This window comes from Drosophila innubila (genome assembly GCF_004354385.1).
Source record: "Drosophila innubila isolate TH190305 chromosome 3R unlocalized genomic scaffold, UK_Dinn_1.0 2_E_3R, whole genome shotgun sequence".
NCBI lineage: Eukaryota > Metazoa > Arthropoda > Insecta > Diptera > Drosophilidae > Drosophila > Drosophila innubila.
In genome coordinates this window covers 25,948,045-25,969,192 of record NW_022995380.1, presented here as the reverse complement: position 1 = coordinate 25,969,192, position 21,148 = coordinate 25,948,045, and the positions used below count along the sequence as shown (strand labels likewise).

General features: G+C 37.4%; 5 protein-coding genes across 5 annotated transcripts; 3 read left to right on the top strand and 2 right to left on the bottom strand.

The window, feature by feature from the left end:
• Window positions 1-394: 394 nt before the first annotated feature.
• LOC117792256 (probable ATP-dependent RNA helicase spindle-E) lies at window positions 395-6,085 on the bottom strand. Its single transcript, XM_034632315.1, has 11 exons — window positions 5,792-6,085; window positions 5,463-5,714; window positions 4,525-5,252; window positions 3,812-4,464; window positions 3,621-3,745; window positions 2,966-3,555; window positions 2,765-2,912; window positions 1,364-2,497; window positions 1,166-1,287; window positions 894-1,106; window positions 395-836 (listed from the first exon to the last, which is right to left on the bottom strand). The coding sequence occupies exons 1-11, from the start codon at window positions 5,987-5,989 to the stop codon at window positions 704-706; spliced, it is 4,296 nt and encodes a 1,431-aa protein (XP_034488206.1). The 5' UTR covers window positions 5,990-6,085; the 3' UTR covers window positions 395-703.
• A 569-nt stretch (window positions 6,086-6,654) lies between these two features.
• LOC117791367 (putative SERF-like protein) lies at window positions 6,655-8,026 on the top strand. Its single transcript, XM_034631096.1, has 3 exons — window positions 6,655-6,818; window positions 7,377-7,482; window positions 7,548-8,026. Exons 1-3 carry the CDS (start codon window positions 6,812-6,814, stop codon window positions 7,624-7,626), a joined length of 192 nt encoding a protein of 63 aa, XP_034486987.1. The 5' UTR covers window positions 6,655-6,811; the 3' UTR covers window positions 7,627-8,026.
• An 853-nt stretch (window positions 8,027-8,879) lies between these two features.
• On the top strand, window positions 8,880-10,396 carry LOC117790582 (snRNA-activating protein complex subunit 1). The gene has a single exon (XM_034630064.1). The coding sequence runs from the start codon at window positions 8,907-8,909 to the stop codon at window positions 9,897-9,899; it is 993 nt and encodes a 330-aa protein (XP_034485955.1). The 5' UTR covers window positions 8,880-8,906; the 3' UTR covers window positions 9,900-10,396.
• Window positions 10,397-11,703: 1,307 nt separating this feature from the next.
• On the top strand, window positions 11,704-20,067 carry LOC117792379. The gene is made up of 4 exons (XM_034632503.1): window positions 11,704-11,888; window positions 18,304-18,575; window positions 18,647-18,800; window positions 19,525-20,067. The coding sequence occupies exons 2-4, from the start codon at window positions 18,333-18,335 to the stop codon at window positions 19,623-19,625; spliced, it is 498 nt and encodes a 165-aa protein (XP_034488394.1). The 5' UTR covers window positions 11,704-11,888; window positions 18,304-18,332; the 3' UTR covers window positions 19,626-20,067.
• Window positions 19,995-21,013, bottom strand: LOC117792378 (mesencephalic astrocyte-derived neurotrophic factor homolog). The gene is made up of 4 exons (XM_034632501.1): window positions 20,841-21,013; window positions 20,627-20,751; window positions 20,418-20,559; window positions 19,995-20,341 (listed from the first exon to the last, which is right to left on the bottom strand). Exons 1-4 carry the CDS (start codon window positions 20,926-20,928, stop codon window positions 20,175-20,177), a joined length of 522 nt encoding a protein of 173 aa, XP_034488392.1. The 5' UTR covers window positions 20,929-21,013; the 3' UTR covers window positions 19,995-20,174.
• Between the last annotated feature and the right edge of the window lie 135 nt (window positions 21,014-21,148).

Here is a 21,148-nt window from a genome sequence, read left to right as displayed (position 1 = left end):
AATTAAACTCTTATACAAAATTTTGCGAAATTATTTATACATTTGTTTATTTAATCCATTTAAGAGAAATTATGTAAAAAGTCCAAATATTCTTTCAAAGTTAACTGCAAATAAAAATAACAATAATAATAAAGAATAACAATAATTCATGTACTTTTTTTGGCAGGACTATCCATATATAATAATTATATAGCTAATGAAATCAAAATTATCATATATTAATCAATGCCAAGTTGTTTGGCAAAAGTAAAAATTAAATGAAAGATATTTCTCTTAACATAGATTATAAAATTAAAAGTTCGTCGTTCTACGTCCTTTGCTTTGGTTAAGTATATTTTTTGGCACTCCTAGCCTTAGTTCTCTAAGAAATCATTGCAAAATAGAATGTCAAGCATCTAGTTTGTTTGTACTTTGCATTTTCAAGTAAATTTTTGGCATAAATAATAATTGTTCAACTTAATTCAATGTCAACTATATATACATTTTTGCGATTAAGGCATAATATGTAAACTATAGAAATCACTTTCAAAATAGATAACTTAATGTCTCTCTCTTCGTTGTTTGTCCTTTGATTTGTTTAAGTTAATTTTTTGAAAATTCTAGCACATAAACTAAAGAAATCCATTTCAAAAAAGATTAAATGTGAAGCTCATTGTAATGTTGGGCTTCAAAGGGAAATTAACTGAATATATGTATAGATATTTTACTGCTCCTTCCAGCCAATTTGCTTCTCACGATCGCGATGCAGCTGGGTTAGCAAATGTAAACGCAACTGGTCGACGCTCTCTAGAGTTTGGTTGCACAATCTGCAAGTCTTGGTTGTCATAGTGCCATCACTGAAATAAAGTCAGTATTGTATATAAAATGAACATTTAAGGTCGTTGTATACTTACAAGTGTCGCCAATCATAAAGCTCCTTGCAATTTGCTTTTAAAGCCATCAAGTTGCTCATGTCTTCGTTCCCCAGATAGTGGGAGCAATGCAACGGAAAAATGGCACGCTTACCAAATGGTTCTGAGGGAGGCTCCATATCATCCATATTCTCCCAAACGTATTCAGAACTCGATACATGACGTTCAATAAAACTTCGATCCTTGCTGAGTAGTCTGCAAAAACAAAAATGATGAGAAGTGACTGACTGTTCTGTTAGTTCTTTTATACTAACCTTGTAAGCAAAGAGCGCAGATTATTAAAGAAGACAACTCGATTTTGAACTCCTGCTGAGGGCAATTCATTAGCATCATAGTTAAACAGAAAACCATCCATAGTATAACGCATTTGGTTTATCTAAATGTAAAAGATTAAAAAATATATTAATTTTCAAGCTACAACGTCTGGAATCTTTTCGCAAATAAATACTTACAATACGAATGTCATCCTTGAGTATACAGACATCCAAATTGACTATCATGTCATGCTCTTCATAGTATGGCTCCATAGTTTTTGGATTGTACCCCAGTCCGGCCAACAGACAAACGTACTTCGAGTGCTCTTTATTGCATTTGATTTGCATGGTGGGGCAAAAAAGCATTGTCATTAGTGCACCAAAGCCATGGATATTTGGCATCAACGTTGTGCCCCGGGCAATCAAATGTTCACCACCACTCTCGGCCACCGAAGCAGCCACCACAATCTGATCGTGACGGTCTTGTGGGTCGGAATCCAAAAGCACGGCATTAACCGAATCTCGATCAATTGAGACTGACTTATACATGCCAATGCGTATCATGGAGCTTAAGCTTGTCTCTAATGGACTGAATGGACCTTTAATGCATATATTTCGGTTGCATTTATTCAGAGGCGGTGGTTCCAAGTCCACATCCACTGGTTGTTGAGCGAAGCGCAAATAATGCTCATTAATGTTCCGCTGTTCTGTAAAGGTCACAAACCGCTTGCTTTCCTGTTTGCGTGTACGAAAATCGTGATCCTTTCGAGACATATAGTCCTCGTCAGCACGTCGAGCCAGTTGACGCTCCACCAGTTTCTCGTTAAGAATGCCGTCGCGCATATGTATTATGACAGCGGCCACGTTGTCAACCAATGAGTAAATCTCCAACTCGATGGAGCCGCATTTGGACAGAGAGCGTAACATTTCATCAGCCTTCTCCGGCCAACGATTATAGACGCTTGACACCGACGATGGCTGCACCAAAGCGAGCCGGCATTCAAACATTCGTGGTGGCAGTTGCTGAAATTCATGTTCTAGCTCATTTGGCATTAAACGTAGCTGATTCATGGATAAAAATGCAGTATCGCCATAATCAATAAAACGCACACGAAATTTCGGATCCTCTCTTGTCTGAGTCTCCACTTTTACTACCACTGCACGCTGAAATACGTGCTCCCGTTGTCCCAGCAACATTAGACCTTTGGTAATGACGCTCGCTCTCTTCACGAGACATTTTAGATGTTGTGGGTCATTAAATATCTCCGTCATACTTCTAATACGCTCAGTCATCACACATGGCTGGAAGTAAAATTTTCCGCAGTTCACAATCTACGAAAAGAAAATTTGTTACTTATTCTGTGCAAATTTAACAAGACGGAAAGGTTATCTTTGTCACGTCGAAGAATTGATACCCTTGCAGAACCCTGTATTCAAATTTCGACTGATCATTTCAATGACAGCAATAATAGTCCGATTATAGCCAAACTAGTTCTTTAGATATCTCAAGAAACATTTGAATCTTGTATAGTAAATACCTCATGCCTTTACTTTTGATAGTACATGGCCTGAAAAAATATGATAAATATGAACACTCACATGCGAAATGTTGCCTGTGAGAGTCTTATCAAAGACAGAAGGCAAGGTAAGGAGCTCCACATTCCATTCCTTTGATGGTGGAACCCAGACACAGTGATTGACTACACCAATCTGACGTTGCCGCACATAATTAAGGGCATAGTCTTGTCTGCAAATCGAAATGATATTACTAAAGCCTATTACTAATGTTAATTAACTCACTCCATTACAAGCAGTCGACGATTAACATTTTGAAAACGCATGCGAACTGCTTTGTAGACCTCAGTCATAACACGACCTGGTACTTGAATTGTATTTGCGGTTTCACTCTCATCTTCGTCCTGTTTGAAAGTCACAAATATCTTTTCCGATCCATGTTGAAAAGTGACATCAATTTTGTCCGGTTTAATTTTTGTCTCTGCAAAGAGTTCCTTGATGCGACGCGTGTAAAGTTCACCCAAGTAGCGTTGATCAAAATTTGTAAAGAAGACTGTGCGACACGGATCCTTGCCACAAATAGCGTGGTATATGTCGCGATCGTAATCCTCATTAACTTTGTTAGTGCGCATAAAATAATTGGGATAGAATGCGCCGGCAATGATCACCTTCAAGACTATCGCCTTTTCGCGATCATTCCACGGCTGGCAGGCTTCAAAGGGCATAGACTGTAGATTAAGACGCACGCAGCGTTGGCGCAGTTCCTGTACCATTAAATGCATCTCCTTGAGCGAGCGTAGGTTAACATTAAATCGACGAGCCCATTGCCGTGCCGACTCTGTGAGCATTCGATCCTGACACATGCTCAGATAGATCTACAAAAAATGAACAGAACTTACTATAGGGAAAATCTTAAATGCTTTATTTTGCTCTTGCTCACCCTATACACACGATAAATGGCAACTAAGTCCGAGCCTGAACCATCGGCAAATATGTAATGCATCCAAAATGCATCATTCAAGTGTTTGCCGGATCGAAACAAACCCCGTACATTCATACCAGCAGCTTCAAATGGAACAAGTATTATATATATGTTTTTTGCAACATTTTGTATTGAATTGTCTCTCTTACCGATGATTATGACCTCGTCCAGGCAATTAAAGATATAGCCAAGTATGATGAGTCGACTCAAATGCACATCAAGAGGTAGCTTGGACATAATTGTACCCCAATAGGTAAGATCGCCGTCGAGATCCTCGTAAACGCCATCCACTGTAGTGTAAAGGGCTCCAACTTCCTTTAACATCAGCACTGTGTTGTGTATGTCCGATAGATTTGGTGGCGACATTGCCAAGGCTAAAATTTCCGTTGGCATGCCCATTTCGAGTTCCTTAGCTTTGAGTACGGAAGCTTGAAGAGGCGAACGAAGCATTTCGGGCACACCAAATTCTTTCATTTCGTTAATATAAAAATCTTTGGTTACCATGCGATAAACACGTCCACTTCGTAGGCGTCCAACGCGTCCAGCACGTTGGCGGCAGTTTACTTTAGAGGCCCATTCCAAGCGCAGGCTGCTGAAATTGGTAGCCGAATCGGTGTAAAGAACTTTCGTCAAGCAAAAGTCAATCACATAGGACACATCTGGTACGGTTATAGAGCTCTCGGAAATATTTGTAGTCAGTATTATCTTGCGATGACCAGTTGGTGGCGGTTGGAAAACTTCTTCCTGAGAATCTGGCGACATCAAGGAGTGACAGCGCACAATGGTCACTTTCATGCTGGGACTGTGTGGGATTTTAATTATTAGTAAACAATAAAGACTTACTATGTCACTGTTTACTTACTTTCTGTCTACGACGGCGTTAATATGATCTGTCATGGTATCAATCTCATGAATGCCAGGCAGAAATATGAGCACTGCTCCAATGCGCATTGCCTCCTCATAGGACTGCTGTGATGTTTCAGCCGCCTTGCGTTCCATATTATCAATGATCAGGAGCATTTTAACGGCATCATCATAGCCGTCGTCTGTTATGCCGGGCTCTCTCTGTGGCGGTTCATCCATCCAATGAATATTTTGGAGTTGATCGCGATAGAATTTCACCAGCGGATACTTTCGGCCGTGACTTGCGGTTACCACGGGCGGAAACGATGTACTGGTAGCAAAATATTTTGAGAACTCGCGCGTATCAATTGTGGCGGACATCAGGATGACTTTAACATGTCGGGAATTGAGCGCCAGCAGGCGACGTACAACAATCAGCAAAAAATCCATATCCTGATCTCGTTCGTGCACCTCATCCAGAATAATGTGAGTGTAATGGGTGAGTGTCTTCTGGTGTATGAGAGTGTTCAATAATACACCTGTGGTGCAATACAACAGTCGAGTGTCTTCCAAATTGGACGAACGATGCAGGCCAACCTGATAGTTGCACACAGTTCCCGGTTGCCATTGCCGTTCTTGGCAAACACGCTTACAAATCGAGATGGCAGCAATACGACGGGGCTGTGTTACAACTATATTACAAAATTCGCGCCGTTTGAAGGCTTCATCCAAAATATATTGCGGCACCTAGCGGCAAAAAAGTGCAATTAAAATCGATAAAGTGAATTATTATTTCGATATATAAAATAGCCACATATTTCAAATGACAACCCTGCTCTTAGCAAAGGTAGAAGAAATAAATGGCGCCAACAACAAAAATTAACTGGAAGCCAAATGTGTACTATTTCACAGATAAGAATAGTCGAATAGAAACAAAATGTGATAAATAATGCAAACCTGAGTTGTCTTGCCGCAGCCAGTCTCTCCTTTCAATATAACAACGGGATTATCGTTGATGGCTGCCACAATCTCTTCGCGCTGTGCATAAATTGGCAGATTCTTGTTGCGATTCAAATCAAAACGATACTTTGCATAGTACTCTTCATCTGAGCGTACGCGGGGCAATTCCTCAATTTCATCGTCGTCATCGTCGCTCTCAATATCATCGAGTGTTTTGTTGCGCTTAGAACTTGGTCCATCGCTGCTTAGCTGTTAAGATAACAAAAACAACATGCAACTCCAATTTAAAGCATACTTATTAAATAGCGACCCATTAGCATGCTTACTTTGTTCATAAGTTCCTTCTCTTTTTCGACGATTTCATTAACATAATCTGTACCGACAATCTCGCGTTTAATGGGCTTGGAATCTTGAGTTTCCAAAGCGAGTATATTTGGATCGCCAGTTATGCAGCCTTTAACTACTGGACCACGCTTAAAATCTTTCGAAAAGTCGAAAAAGTCCATCAAATCGGATCCATCCATGTTGTAAAAACAAAAAAGTGCAAGACTAGCACTTCTCAGAAATTCCTCTCGCCGACTGCTTTCTGAAAACGATGTGCGCACTTGAGCTGTTGAACGGTAAATGAAAAATTTGATCTAAGGCTCAGATTATACAAATTATATCGATATATTAATATATGTTAAGGACGATCGCAATTTTAATTAGCCAACACCTTACAATTTTTTTGTGAACAACCACAACAAAGTTACAAATAAACAGTTGGGCAGGATATACGAAAATACTAATACATATTGGTGCTAATAATAATAATTGATTCTCCTGCAAAATTTAAATACAGCAACAATATTAAAAATATCGCACACAGCAATCGATAAAATCAGCGGGCTCTGTTACTGCCATGCTGTTATTAAAATCTTGTCTCTGTTATTAAAAGCCAGTTAACAGCTGTTGAGTTTAACTTTAACCACAATGTAGACCGAATTTCTATATGTAATTCGAAGTCTACGAGCTTTGTATTTTTAGACTAACAGTCGCATAATTTTGAAATTAATTGTTTACAAAATTGCATCATTATATAAAATAAAAATAAAATGACATAGTCCGTTTGCATAGAATATAACATATGCTGTTAATAACAGTTCCGAATAATGTTAAGGTGTTGGATGTCAACCACAACATAACATAAAAATTCAGTGAACGTGACAGTTCGATTCAGAGCTCTTATTTTATTTGACATTAAAAAATAAGCAAGTAATAAATTTTTCAAGTCAAAAGTATAGCTACATAAAACACTTGGATCAAAATTGTTCAGCAAAGGGAGCTGCCCAAAAGTAGCACAAAAAATGACACGTAAGTGGACAAATCGAGAATTTCTGTTGCCGTTCTATTGTTGTCCAGTCTGGCTTGTGCAAAAGATTTATTGGTCGCAATGAAAAATGCAAAATGAAAAACAAATAAAAATAGTCAACAAGCATGCACTAACAGTTAATTTGGATTTGCACATTTTGCCAATGCAAAATCGATTAAATATAATAGCGACTGCTACTTGTGTGAGTATATATAGTATGTACAGTTAGTTGATTAATTGTTTTGACAAAATAAAAATACGTTCGTTCGAGTCTGCAAATAAATACATATATTTTTTCCTATTTATTATTGTTGCCAATAATAATAGTTGAAAGTAGAAATAATGTAGAGCGTTGGGTTTAACTATGTCAGAACAATAACTTGACTAACTGTACGTGAGCACACGCTTGCCGTGTATGCTTCTAACCTCTATGTATGTATATTGCCTATGGTAGGACTTGGCATGTGGGACTAAAGAAAACCCAATCATGAAGAATACCCTCATAAGAAGTATGTTAAGTTGATAAAAAACCAAAAACAACATTTTTATGCATAATACAGGCGGCAACCAACGAGACCTGGCGCGCGCCAAGAACGCGAAGAAGCAGGCTGAGCAGACGAAAGGCAAACGGACTGATTGCTTGACTGTGGAGCAACGTAAAGCTAGGTAAATGATGGGTGAAGTGATAACATAGACTGTACAGCAATTAAAAATCTTTATTCAACATGTAGGGACGCTGAACTTATGCGAGATAAACAAAAGCGGAAGGAAGAGGAGGCGGCTGCCGCTGCTGCTGGCAAGAGCAAATAGATAACGTTAATACAGATACAGTTTCAGCCGGAACAGCGCGCTGTTTAGTCTTGTCGTCGTCGTAGGTCCGAAAATCTTCATTAGGCATCAACAGAAACAAGAGAACAAAGCAAAGCAAGAGAAACAGTCACGATTCAGAAGCTTTGATCAGCGCCAGCAATTAATCCCCCAGGATAGTTCATTGGTTAAATTGCGCATCAATCGTGAATTAATAAGCTACAAACCCATCAATTAGCAATAACTACGTATCCCAAGGCAGAAACACTCGGCAAAAGGCTCAATTTCTTTAATGTTACGCATCAGTGCTGAACAATTATAATTTTTCTCTATATACCTGACTAAATTATTTACTGTAAAATATATAAATTTTCAAATAAAACATAATATACAGCCAAAACAACCAAACGTTATATTTGCTACATATTATGTATTATTTTTTTATTTACCAAAATGTATTTATTAATAAGAAAATAGCTATTAAAAGATTATAATTATATTGTCCACTGTCACAAGAAGATATATAGATCGAATGTGCGCACTTAATAAACCATTCGAATTTATTTCTAGCTTTGTTTTTGCATGTTAGGTCGACTTTTTGTTGGTCTTCAATTTAGGCACTTTTGCAGTCGGAGACAGATAAACGTTAATACATGACTTAAAGGCTGTTAATAAGATTGATTAACTGATAATGAGAAATTTAGTCGGAAATATAAGAGCGTTGAATTTGCAAGCTAAATATTAATTTAAAAGCAATCTTTTGGCTCTAACATTGATAAAGCTGTGTGAGATACTTTAATTATTCTTCCTAATTTAACTTATTTTTCATCGATATCAAAGTTTGACATTTTTCCAGATTTTTTGTAAGTATTTTGTCGAAATTCGGATATTTTTTAGAATTAAATTGTATAGCGGGGGTAGCAGCGGGTGACGAACTTCCAACCTTCATAAAACTAATCTCCTTTATTTTAACTAATTTCAAATAAAAAATGTTTATCAAATTATTAATTTATTGCAATAATTTGGTAAGTGAACTGAAAATAAGTTCACACTTGAATTGTGCGCCACGGCAAAAATTGGTAAAATTCTCGACTTCCAAATATGATGCGGCATCTAGCGACAAATTAGTGCAACATAAATTGAAAGTGTAACATCGATAGATATTTTCACAGCACTGCCCTTAGTCGCAAAGCAGTGTTTTCAGCTATAAAATAGCTAAGTTGGCAACATTGGTGAAGTGCAAAACTTAAAAATATCAACAATAACAAACTTAAAGTGGTTGCATGGAGCCAAGTGTGTATGTAGACTGTTGGCAGCTGATTCAGCGTTTTGGACGTGCTGCCGACGAGTCGCAGGATGCAAATTTCGAGCTGTTCTCCCAATGCTGGCTTGAGATGCAGATGCAACACATTTACTCAGCGCAAACCAACCACGTCGAGGTAATGGAGACCACGATGGCGGCACTGCACGTAGCTAAAAGAGTTGCATGTGGTCGCAAAACAAACGGTGATATGTTTGAGGCAAAGCGTGCTCAACGCATTGGTGGCATCTACTTGCTCTATGCCATCTATAATAAGCAGCCAACGAAGCACTTTGTTAAAATTGAGGTTTCACCGCGTACTTGGGAGTCACTTACCAGCTACGTAGAGCAGCTGCGTCTTCAGACCGGCGAAAGACGTGATACGCAGCAAGTCAGTTACATCTTTTGGAAACTAGTCCAAGAGAATGCCTTCCTCTACACGGCACTGGACTATTGCCAGGCACTGGATGCACTCGCCGCCTATGACCACTTGGAAAGCATTGCGATTGCAAAGCATCAGAATAACCACACTTCCGCTCTATTAAAACAGCAGTTAAAACCAAGCAAGGTCTATCTTAACGAGGAGCTGAATGGTCTATCGGATCTGGCCTCCATTTCCAAGCCGCTCTGCCAGCTGCAGGAGGCGTACAACAAGCAAATGGTACGCCACCGTTCCTCGTTTGCTGCCACGCAGATCTTCAGTCAGTTGCAGGATGTATTCTCTGAAGCCAACGATAAACTGATGGGAAACAAGCCACCAGCCACGACCAGTGAAGCAAATGATCAACTGGATGTGAGAAAACGCGTTCGGCAAAAAGCGATGTTTGGAGAAGCCATTGAAGCAATGTCCACAGACGACGAGGAATCAGAGCAGCCGTCGCCCAAACCTATCACTCTGCACGAGCGTCGCATGTCCTCAGCGACGGTATTTGAAGCCAAACTGCCAGAGGATGTACTGAAAAATTTGCAATCTTAATAGGACTTTTTAGGTTTCTATGGATATATCTAAGGAATTAAACAGACGCTCACGAAGTTGTAAGAATGAAGTAGAAGAATGCCTCGCAATTAAGCGTAAGCCTACTCCAAGAGGGATTGGGCGGATGGAAAGACTCAACAGATTATATTTTGGCATTTTATCCAAACTATCAGCAACTGAGCCATCATAAAGGTAAAACTACATGTTGTTGAGGTTTTGCTTGGAATCAGAATACTTATGGAATTTTAGGATGATCTTCTGGAAGATCTAATTAAAGAGTTCCTTGAATTAGATTAGATTAGAGTGCAAGTCCAGAAGGCTTAACAAATATACATACAAGGCATACAAGATCAATTGAATCGTTATTTCGCAGAGAACTCTTTAATAGAGCACACGCGAGACCATTCTTATGGTGATTCCAGATGGTGATCACCAACCAAACGTTATTTTTGATAAGTAATAAAATTTATTTGGAATAAAAAAAAGTAAATTTGCAATCCGGTATTATTATTATTTTGTCATAAATGTTCAATAATGTTTCCATTTAACGTCAAAATTATAAATGCCTTTTACACAAAAAAATTTCAGGATCGGCGCTCCCCAGTGAACTTCCTAAGAGATGTGGCTTTGCGACCTTTAGTAGAAATTTGCATACAATGGATCATATTTAGGTCAAACTATGTACTAGCAGGAAATGCTGATTGCTACAAAAATACCCTATTTTTCCAAATTGATATGATTTGCCATATGGTTTCATATTCTTAAATAGCCTTTGGATTAAATATTCAACTTACGATATTTTAAGCCCACAAAAAGACTTTTGGAAAATTACAATAAAAAAAAAATTATAATTTAATATACAGTACATATAAAAGTGATGCATCTAACATGGCTCCTAGAGTTCTAGATACCCCCTAAGTGATATATTAGTTAGATCAAAGCTATTATAACTATTTTAACCCAAAGACAAAAGATATAATGTGATCATTGAATTTGAGATATCAACGACACAAATTATTGAATAAATACGAAAGTAGCAAACTGGACACAAACTCTCGCCAAAGCCAAAGGAACCCAACTGCCAATAAGTAGAATCTTGTATATACCATTTGAGCATGGGTGAAATGCCCAAAAACAAAAAAACATAAGAAGTAGAAACAACTAACCGGCAAGCCGACCACTAACCAAAAATGGGCGACAGCAAAGCGTGTTGGCATCATATCTATGGCGCGTATCTTATATAACCAGTCGCCATTCCATGGGATACGGATGCCAAAGCTAGGATTGAGACAGAGACTGCAACATCTGGAGTCTGAAGTGAGTGGAGTCGCGTGCAAGACGCTCAGCTTGGAGCAGAGTTCCTGGAAATGTAACGACAACAACAACGAGCTGCTGGCCAAGTAATGAGCGGCTTTTAATGATTTGTTTGGTCTTCTAGTGCAAAACGTTGTAACTGATATCGCAGAACTAACAAAGGCCCATTGTTAGTCAAGTTTGCATGTTTGATAAGTCTATGCTGCAAAAGCAAGAGTCGAGGAAATAACAGAAGACAATAGGAAGAACAGGTTTGTAAGATTCACTAGCACCCACAGCAGAGAAAGCTCCCCAACGAAAGCTTCAATAGCTAAAAACAACCTTTAGGTTTCAGAACGTTTGTATGCCGCACTAAAAACTCAATCAACTTAAACGTAGCTGACGTCGACGTCTCTGTCGCTGTCGCTGGCGCTGTCACCGTCGCAGCAGCCCAACGTTGAGAGCGTTTGCCGTTTGTTGGCGATCGCCTCTCTATGCGACTCTCACAAGCGTTGCGCGCGATTTCAGTCGCAACGTGAAACTCGCCGCAAACACAACGGAATCTCGCGCAAATACCGTGCCAAAAGTCGCGTCAAAATTGAACCGATTAAAAATTCTAAAAACAAATATATTTATTACTATTTATTAATTGTTAGCCCATTACCAAAGTGTTGAATTTGGGCAAAATTAGAAAGTGTAAGTGAAATTGTCGCTTTGGCGACATTTTTGGCACTTATTTGATCACTGATCGAAATGCTAATGCAAATGCCAAGTGTCTGACATTATCAGCAGGCAGTTGGCAAGCGAATGCAACTGAATTTTAAATTGCAGTCAATGTTTGAATGCGCCTGGGCATCAAACGATCGATCGATTGATCGCCAAATGCAAATCAAGTGATAAACGATCGCTACGAAATTGAAATAACAGGCGTGCAGCATTTAGTTGACAGAGGAGCAGCTAACCGCGTCCCCAGTGCCCAGTTGCCGGAGGCCTCTCCTCCTCCCGTACCCAACCAATAAAGTCTGAGGCGATCGTCTGCCGTAGACAGTCGCGAGTCGAAGTCACAGTCGAGTGTGTGTGTTGTTTTTTGTTATTTTTATTATTTATACAAATTATATTCAATTTCATTTAGCTGTCGCTGTCGTCGAAGTCGTCGCCAGCAATTTCAATATTCAAATGATCATGATCACTTGACTTTGACTTCGTCACATACTCGAAACGATCGCATTTCAAAGCTCTGCTTTTTCTGAGCGCCTGCAACAACAACCCGATAAATTATGATTAATACGCTAAACAAAACGCAAGAAAATATTGAAGGAAAAAAAACCGACTAAATATTTAACTTATAACAGCTTCTGTTTGTTTTGACTCCCGTTTGGGGATCTGATCGGACGTGCATTCTGTTGACCCAATTTGTTGACGGCATTGATGAAAAATGACGAGCAAAACAAAACAGTTTGTTTGTTTTCATTTTTGGTTTTGCAACTACGCTTTATATAGACAGGCTTTTGCCCGAATATGTTTATATATCTAAAAAAAATACGAGTATTATGCATGATATGTATTTCCTTGCATTACCATTCGCATATATGTATGTATGATGTCAGTCTCATCTCCCACTGGCACAATGAGAACGTGTTGACATTGAAAATAAAGTCAACGACAACCTGTAATGCTTTAATTTATTTTTGGGCATCCAAGTTGCCAACCTCGAAATGTCCAAGTGAAGAAAGCACTTGCGAAAGGAACAAATGCATTAAAAAATATTCCAATTATCAAAACAAACCCAAGCAAACATATTCTGTCTTTCAGAAATCGTCCAATTGCTCTCAAAGCTTTTTTGTGTGCGTGGGCGTATACGTTATATTTGCAAAATTTTGTTATTTTTTTTTGTCAAAAAAAACATGATAGAGGCAACGGGTTGAGCTACTTTTTAGGCATGCCAGTCAGCTATGTCCAATAAAAATCACATTCAAGCTGGAAATGAAGTGACAAGCTTTGAATAATGTTGCGATCATTTTTGTTTCAACAATATTCCTTCATACACCTGTTACTTGTCAAACAAACACTCAGATAAATAACTTACCAGCTCGTTTTTTTTTCTAACAAGTCAGTATATATAATTAAAAAGTCAAAGATCGTGCAGCAGTTATAACTCTTCAACGGACTCCTCGCAAAGTTCAATGACGCACAACCACTAAAAATGAACAAAATTAAAAAAAATATATCTCCAAAGTACCAAATTTGTCTGAACACTTTATACGCTCTTGTTAATAGCTTTGAAATGATAAATTCCAAAAAAAATAAATAAATTTCTATTGTTTGTACTTACAAAATATTAAGTTTATTAAAATAAATTCAAAATTTACTCAAAGAATATTATCATCGTTATTCCATTTATCTTATGGATAGTTTGCTTGAAAACGAATATACCCATTTCATTCATTATACGAACAGGGTATGCCTGTCGAAATGCCAAAAAGAAAGAGCAACAAAACGTGAAGGTTAAAATTTACAAGGCAATCAAGCAAACATTAAGATAAAATAGCAGAATTCTAAATGGAAAACATTCAGTAGACTATTTCTAGAAAAGTGTTCTAATGCCATAAATGAGGCAGGCAGCACACCTACGTTAATGTAGGCGTTGACTTTGGCACAGTGGCACACAAAAGTCTTGTAACGGAAATAAAGTAGTCGAAGATTCGATTCAAAGTTCTATAATCTACCAAAATTTGATTATTTTTTTGTAACAGCTATTGCTAAATAATAATAATAAGCCACATTGTGTATAATAATTTCCATTAATTACACATCTGGTCTGGCGGTCAGCCTGAATGAACTGAGGCCGACTAAAAGCATTTTATTTTTCATAAAATATATAGATTTTTAGATCCGAGAGCAGAACACTCGAGACCTTGTGGACTATTTATAATTCGCTTTGTATTTGTGTTTAGCTTGTTTCAAAAATGAATCATTTTTACGGCAATTTTATATGTTTTCTTCTCACTTTCGCTACAGCGCAATGCGAAAGCAAAATCTTAGAGGATTATATGTTAAAGTTAGTTGTTGAACGCGTTCAATGTCTGTTCATCACCATGACGATGTTGACAACAGACTGCGACTATTTAGAAGAGAGTAAAAAAACATGCAGCGCACAAATTGTATCTCGTAGATACAAGTGCACCGCATGCTAAAGAAAAAAATACCGATGCGAAACTATTAATTGAAAGGAAATAAAAACATCGGTTCACTCTGCAGCTTCAAAGGCGGCAATTGAGTACGAGTACTCGTATTGCAGCTGCAAAAACTTTAATTGATTTATACTTGTGGCATTTGCCAATCATGTGATTGAAAGCCATGGCAAAAACAATACCAATATGCGGAAAGACCAACAAACAATTCATAGAGTTTTTCATTGCCTAAAGACAAGTTTAAAATTGAGTTTGGCTAAAAAAAAAAACAAAACAAAACAACAACGCGTGCTTTTAACTTGTCATATTTGGTAGAACTATTTTTGACCGGTTTGGCAGGGCACAACGTCATCGTCTGCTCCCACTAGCCAGAGATTGAGCAATTGAAAGAGAGAATGAAACTCACTTCAATTGCAGATACAATATGCTTTTGTATCTGTGTGTGTATCGCGTAAAAAGTAGCACAAAAAATGTCAAACTTAATTACGCGTCGAACCGCAAACAAATTATATGAACGGACCTGGGGCCATCGAAAAGTTCGGAATTGTTAAAATCAACAACAAATAGCTACAAATAATTGGCGCCCGCTTTGCTGGCGGCACTCGATAAATGATTAAATGATAAATGGCAAATACAAGCATGTATCTGCAAGATACAAAAGCTCGACACGCGTTCACTACACACACAAATTGTGTTAGTTGTATGCTGGAGGGGGAGTGGAGTATGGGGGATGTGGATTCGAATAGAGGAACTTGATTAACCCATATCGACGCCTTCGCAATTGGCTTTTGTTGTTTTTCATGCCCGCTGAATTTTAAAATCAGTCCAATTGAAATGATTTATAATGAAAATATTTCCATTTTATTTCTTTGACATAATGGGTTTTGTTTACAAAGTGGTCTTGCGAGACTATGATTATAATCTAATCGTATTTCTAAAATGTTTTTGCTGTGAAACTATGTGTTATTTTCGAGGCCTTATTATTTCATCAATTCTAAAAAAATCGTTTTCTTTGAACTTTAAACAAATATACGCTAAACCAAATTTACAAATTTCAAAGCCTCTATTCTGATAATGTGAAATGTTAATCATATATAATTTCAGCTGTTACAGAATATTACTGATTAATGCATCAATTTAACTATAATTTGTTAAAGACTTCTCATTTTCTTAAATATTTCGGTAGCTACATAATCTTTAAATCCACAAACTTTTCCCTACTTGCATCCAATTACTTATTCAAGACTCTTATCTGGAAACCTTTCACATTTTTCGAAATTAAACGAGGTTTTCTTTGCAGCCCACACACAAACAGAAATGCAGCAAGACAGCACGTTGCAATGACAAACGTGGCAAGTTGCACTTGTCAAGCACTTTCCAGCTTAAACCCACACATTCATTGACAATGACAACAGCGGCAGCCTCAGCATCAGTCGCCTCAGAAATTCTTGAGAAAAGACGCTAGAAAAACCGCGCTGGTGTCGCGCGCGTTTTCGTCCGCCCACGATTTCGCTTGAACTTGACTCTGTGAGGTTTGTGAGCTGTTTATGACTACATACAGTTAAACTGTTTGCAAGCGGAAGTTAGCGTCACCATTAAATATAATATATTAATATGATTATTACTTTGGCTATTAACAGATGACATTCGCATTGGGCTAAAACCGGTCAATGTGGCTTACATTGCTCAACTGATAGCTGGAGCATTGTCTGTGTGTATCTTTGGAGGGCACTTAGTCACCTACACTCTTTAGTATATCTACATGGCACATTGTACTTGACATGCCTCCACTGCAATAAATGTGGGTTGCCTCACAGTCCGGCTAATTGGCCCCATCAAGAGCTTTAAGTGCTCCAGTCAAGTATCTAGTATCTTGTATCTAGCACAGACTCAGACCAAACTCTTGCCACACATTGTATCAGTTGTATCTAATGACAATAAACAGAGGCAACTTATGCGTTGTGTAACTGGAGATGGAAGCCCTAGCTATTCTGTGGCAACTGCGCATTTAGTTCCCAACATTTTAAATGTATTCATTATTTACACAACAAAACGTATAGGCTGAAAGACGCGTACGAATCGCGGCGAAAACGCGTCACTAACGCGCCATATGTCTGGTTAATTCAAACAAGCTCACCGACCTTACGAGTAGTATAGTATATCTATGTCCAACTATAGCTCAACGTGCTTGAGATCTGCTCTCTAATTCTATTCTGTCTATTGTTGCCTTCCTTCTCGTTTTAATTGCGTAATTTGCTTAGCGTGTTTGTTGCCATTCTATTTCTCTCTTTTAAGATTTTCTCACATCTTTGGGTAAACTTTTTAGCTGTTTGCTTTGTCAGCGTTTATCGCATGCGATTATTGCAGTGTATCTCAAAAAATATGCCTACATCTCAGAAATGGAAATGTAAAAAATGTTTGTAAATTAAATTAATTCCCTAAGCATTTAATTAATAGATAATTATTTGTAAAATTTAAGGGTTTTTTTTTTTATTTTTAGTCTTAAATTAATTACAGTGTATCTTTAAGTCTGCCGACTTTAACTTTTTCTATTTGTTCTTCATTTATTTGTACAATTTTAAATTGTGTGATGAGCACAGCGGTAATTCTCATTTTTACGATGCAACGACCCCACAAAAGATACTTGTATCTTTAACTGCTGCTCTGCCAACTGCCAATTGAGGTAAACAAATTTCGATTGAAAACTGTTGTAAAGTGTTTCCATGTACGACAAGAGATTTTGTCTTGTGATTATCTCATCAGCGTCATATGGCCGCAGGCCTAAAACTTGTTAGACAGCACATTCGAGTCGTATGCATCCAATAGATACAAATACATAACGGGTTGAATTTGCATGTGCCAACATCAAATTGGAGCTGCTGTTGTCGGCGTTGCATGTTAAGCGTTTGATTAATTTAATGACAATGCCCGTAGGCTGCATTCGATGAGGCATAACTTATACTTGCCCCATACGGTTGGATGGATGATATCAGCTCTTTAAGCTCCTGCCAACAAAATAGCCGCTCAGCAATTGATTTAGTAAACAATTCATAACGAGTTTCAACGAAAATATTAAAAGCGCTTCTCAGCGATGATTCGTTGATTTATTTCATTGCTATATTTAAATTTTAAACGAATATATAGTATATTGTGTTTTTGGTGGAACAACATTTGATTATTTCAAGCTCTTTTGTTATTGTGCCGTTTCTAATTTTAAATGAAATTTGTTTTATAAACAATCTTGCGCTGCCCAATGGGTAGCTGGCAAAGTAAAGTGTTAAAGTGTTGCTTGACGTCATAACAATATTTGTTTCTGGCTTTTTTCTCTTTGGTAGAAGTAAAGGTGTATCCACAATGATCTCGTCATAAATACTTCCGTCAGCGAATGTGCGAGTTCTCGGAGTACTTGTGAGATAACTCAGTCATTCCAGGTCAGCTTTGAAGATTGCTGCTCGAAGAGAGGAGCATTGACTCAATATTATTACTAATACCCACTCTCTCAGTTTTAAAGACTTCTAAATTAAACTTGATACAGGTTATTAATTTCTAGCTCCCTCCATTTCCTACAATTCGTCAGCATGGGGAATCAATGTGAATCAAGAATAACCAAGCAATCGTCATAATTTATTATCTTATTTTTTTGTATAACAGATTAGATAGTCTTACCTAAAAATACAAATTTATAATGCATCTGAGAATTGCAACACTACCTCATTGCTTGAACGGTTCTGGCAATCAGTTAAGCGAGTTTTGTTATCAACATTAATATAACAACGATTAAAAATCTGTTAACAATAAAATGATTAAGTGTGAACATTTTAAATTTATTTGTTGGAATAAAAGAATTTTTTCAAATATATTTTTCATTTAATAAAATTAATAATTCGTACTATCTTAAATTTTACTTTTTTATCTTTTAGTTGGAAGCCGTCTCTAAAACTCATCCAAAATGCCGAAACCTCTCGTAAACTCCTGCTGTTTGTGTCAAACGACACGGAATGGTTCTGTTATATCCGGAATTTTGGCTATTGTGTTATCCATAATCTCAATAATTGTAATATTCACAACACGTGTGCATTTCAAAACTATTTTCTTTGACTTTCTGTCAAATGATGTGGTAAAAATCATTCTCGTGATAAATCTATGCATGACTATTCTAATATCCCTGCTCATGATCGTTGGCGTCCTCAAGGTGCGTATATATTCTATACTTAAATTAGGATATCAATCTCATGAGCGAATATGTATACATATGTTTTACAGCGCAATCATTATTGTATGGTACCTTGGGTGGTTCTCGGAATTATGATTGCCATCGGACTGCTGATTTCTGTAATCTATACCGGCGTCGTCTTTTTCATCGATGGCTTTTGGCTGACGGGCGTTCTATGGCTGATCTTCGGTCTGATCTGTAGTGGTAAGTAAAAACCGGCGCCGGGTAATTGTGGCTTCTCCTTGTGCGGTTTTTAGCACCGGATGGCGTTTATACTATATCGACGCATTTATCATGCGTCAATTATGATCGGTCATTACCTGCATGCTGAAAGCTAGAGACGGCATGGTGCCCGGGGGAGCTCACTCGACGGACAAATGAGGCGCGAAGTGCTTGCCCCACAATTAGTTTCGCTGCCTAATGGCAAAAATAATAAATGGCCATGTGAGACAAAACAGTGAACACTCGCAAATGGAAATCAGGCACATTATGAGTGGCAATTCTAATTCGCAATTCATGAAGAACAACTTATAAAACGACGATACTGTGTTAAATTCTTAACTAACGCCTAACTATATAATAAATATTAAACTTAACACTTTATATAAGAAAGTTAAATTATTCAAAATTTAACTTCCGAATACTGATTTCCAAAAATTCCGAAGAGCAACGACTTTGACTAAAAATGTATAGTGATGTAAATATATATTCATTTATATATAACTAAAGCATTGAATTAAATATTAAAGATTCATGATAAATCTGTTAAGTCAGTAATGAATCTAGATTCTATAAGAAGTCCAAGCTAATGAGATTTGAATTAAATATCTAAAAAAAAAAAGAAGGAAAAAAAATATCACATGCCCATTAATACTACAGAAACTTTAAATTCTATCAACAATAAATATGTTTGCTTATCTTCATTCAGCTGTTCTCACATATTGTTGGTGCGTCGTCTACAGCGAGTATGCAAATCTGGCCGAGGAGAGTGAACGTGGACGCTACAACAAGCAGCCTTATCGCCGTTAATCAGATGGGGACCCCGATGATCCCAATGATCCAATCACATCATCATACTCCGTACACTTCGTATATGTTAGTTGATAATACTAAAAATGCTATGTTCGTAATTAGCTCATATGTTTAACTAATAATTTTAATTTAATTATTTAATAATGCGTCACCAGTTTAGCATATTCAAGTGCATACATTTAAGTATATGTATATGATGTTTATAAGGACAATCGTGCAATCGAATTACTTTAACATTTAAATATTTATCACGGTCCAAAATGTTTGTTGTAATTTGTAATGTAATTTTTGTATGAAAAATAACAATATATCTAACACGTAAAAAATAAAACAAATTTTAAATGCCTAAAGTGTACGAGGTCATTACGGGTTTATTGTGTGTGCTCTTTCACATTATTTATTTCAAAATAGATATTTATTCTCTCAAAGTCTATCAAAATTGTAAATTAACTATAATATATGTATGTGGGCGTTTTCGTTTTTGTGAGTGGGCGTATGTGTATGTATATTTCTCGTAAATAGCTATTTATTTACTAGATAATTTGTTTACAGTTCACTGCGAGAATATTTCGGCTTGAGCTCCTCGATACGCTTTATGAAGTCTGATTTCTCCAGGCAGCCGTCACAGCTCTCATCCCAGTCGTTAAGAATCTTTTTCAGGTCGCGAACCTTCAGTTTTTTCAGATCCACATTGTTCAAATCTATTTGTTTCTCTACAAAGTTGAAAATACACGTCATCAAGTTAGAATAATAGAAATATATTCAATCGTTAGTTGTAAAAGGACATACCATATCGTAGATCGCAAATTTGCGCGTCCTTCTTCTTCAGTTTCTCACATACTTTTTCCGCTGGCATTGACCAACTCATAGGCTTGCTTAATTCATTCAATATACCTGTGGCAGACTCCTCAAGACCGCCCAGGTAGTAGCACTACGTGGAAAATGAAATACATGTGTTTGTCATTGATTTGCCGGCAAAACGGCCTTGAATAACTTACAAATCTGTGTTCCTTGTTTTTCTGTGTCTTGCAGAACTTCTTAAACGCCGTCTCAATCAGCCTATAGTCCTTCTTTGTTGCATCGTCCAGTGAGTCGCCAAAACGCCTCACAGTCTTCACACAAACTATAATTACATTCAGTGTAAATTTCTTGTAGAACATTTTATACTTACGTGGCCATCAAGCGGCGCACTTTAATACCAATTTTACATACCTTCGCAATCGTCCTCTTTGAGCGCCAGCGCCGACTGCGCCACTCCGACTATAATACAGGCCAGGAGTACTATATATGACGTGTTCATACTTGCAAGTTTTGTATATAATTCAATTCAATAATTTACTTTTTATTTAAAATGCCTACGTTTTGTAGCTTGCCAACTTGTTAACTACCAGATTGCCACCCGGTCCAAAGGTTGCCACCCTGCAAAATTTCCCGATCTGGCTCGATTTTTTGTATTTACAAATGTAGTAGCAGTGCTACCAACCTGTTTTAATAGCCATGTCGCAAAAAAAAAAACGGCT

Bases quoted from the DNA above. Each gene is read 5' to 3' on its own strand.
- LOC117792378 (XM_034632501.1), bottom strand. From the start codon at position 20,928: ATGAACACGTCATATATAGTACTCCTGGCCTGTATTATAGTCGGAGTG. The intron at 20,752-20,840 runs GTATGTAAAATT...ATGTAATTATAG, and splicing joins CAAAGAGGACGATTGCGAAG to TTTGTGTGAAGACTGTGAGG. The intron at 20,560-20,626 runs GTAAGTTATTCA...TTTTCCACGTAG, and splicing joins AAAACAAGGAACACAGATTT to TGCTACTACCTGGGCGGTCT.
- LOC117791367 (XM_034631096.1), top strand. The intron at 7,483-7,547 runs GTAAATGATGGG...TTCAACATGTAG, and splicing joins GTGGAGCAACGTAAAGCTAG to GGACGCTGAACTTATGCGAG.
- LOC117792256 (XM_034632315.1), bottom strand. From the start codon at position 5,989: ATGGATGGATCCGATTTGATGGACTTTTTCGACTTTTCGAAAGATTTT. The intron at 2,498-2,764 runs GTGAGTGTTCAT...TTCTTTTCGTAG, and splicing joins TCACAGGCAACATTTCGCAT to ATTGTGAACTGCGGAAAATT. The intron at 1,288-1,363 runs GTAAGTATTTAT...TTTTACATTTAG, and splicing joins TCAAGGATGACATTCGTATT to ATAAACCAAATGCGTTATAC.
- LOC117790582 (XM_034630064.1), top strand. From the start codon at position 8,907: ATGGAGCCAAGTGTGTATGTAGACTGTTGGCAGCTGATTCAGCGTTTT.
- LOC117792379 (XM_034632503.1), top strand. From the start codon at position 18,333: ATGCCGAAACCTCTCGTAAACTCCTGCTGTTTGTGTCAAACGACACGG. The intron at 18,576-18,646 runs GTGCGTATATAT...TATGTTTTACAG, and splicing joins TGATCGTTGGCGTCCTCAAG to CGCAATCATTATTGTATGGT. The intron at 18,801-19,524 runs GTAAGTAAAAAC...ATCTTCATTCAG, and splicing joins CTTCGGTCTGATCTGTAGTG to CTGTTCTCACATATTGTTGG.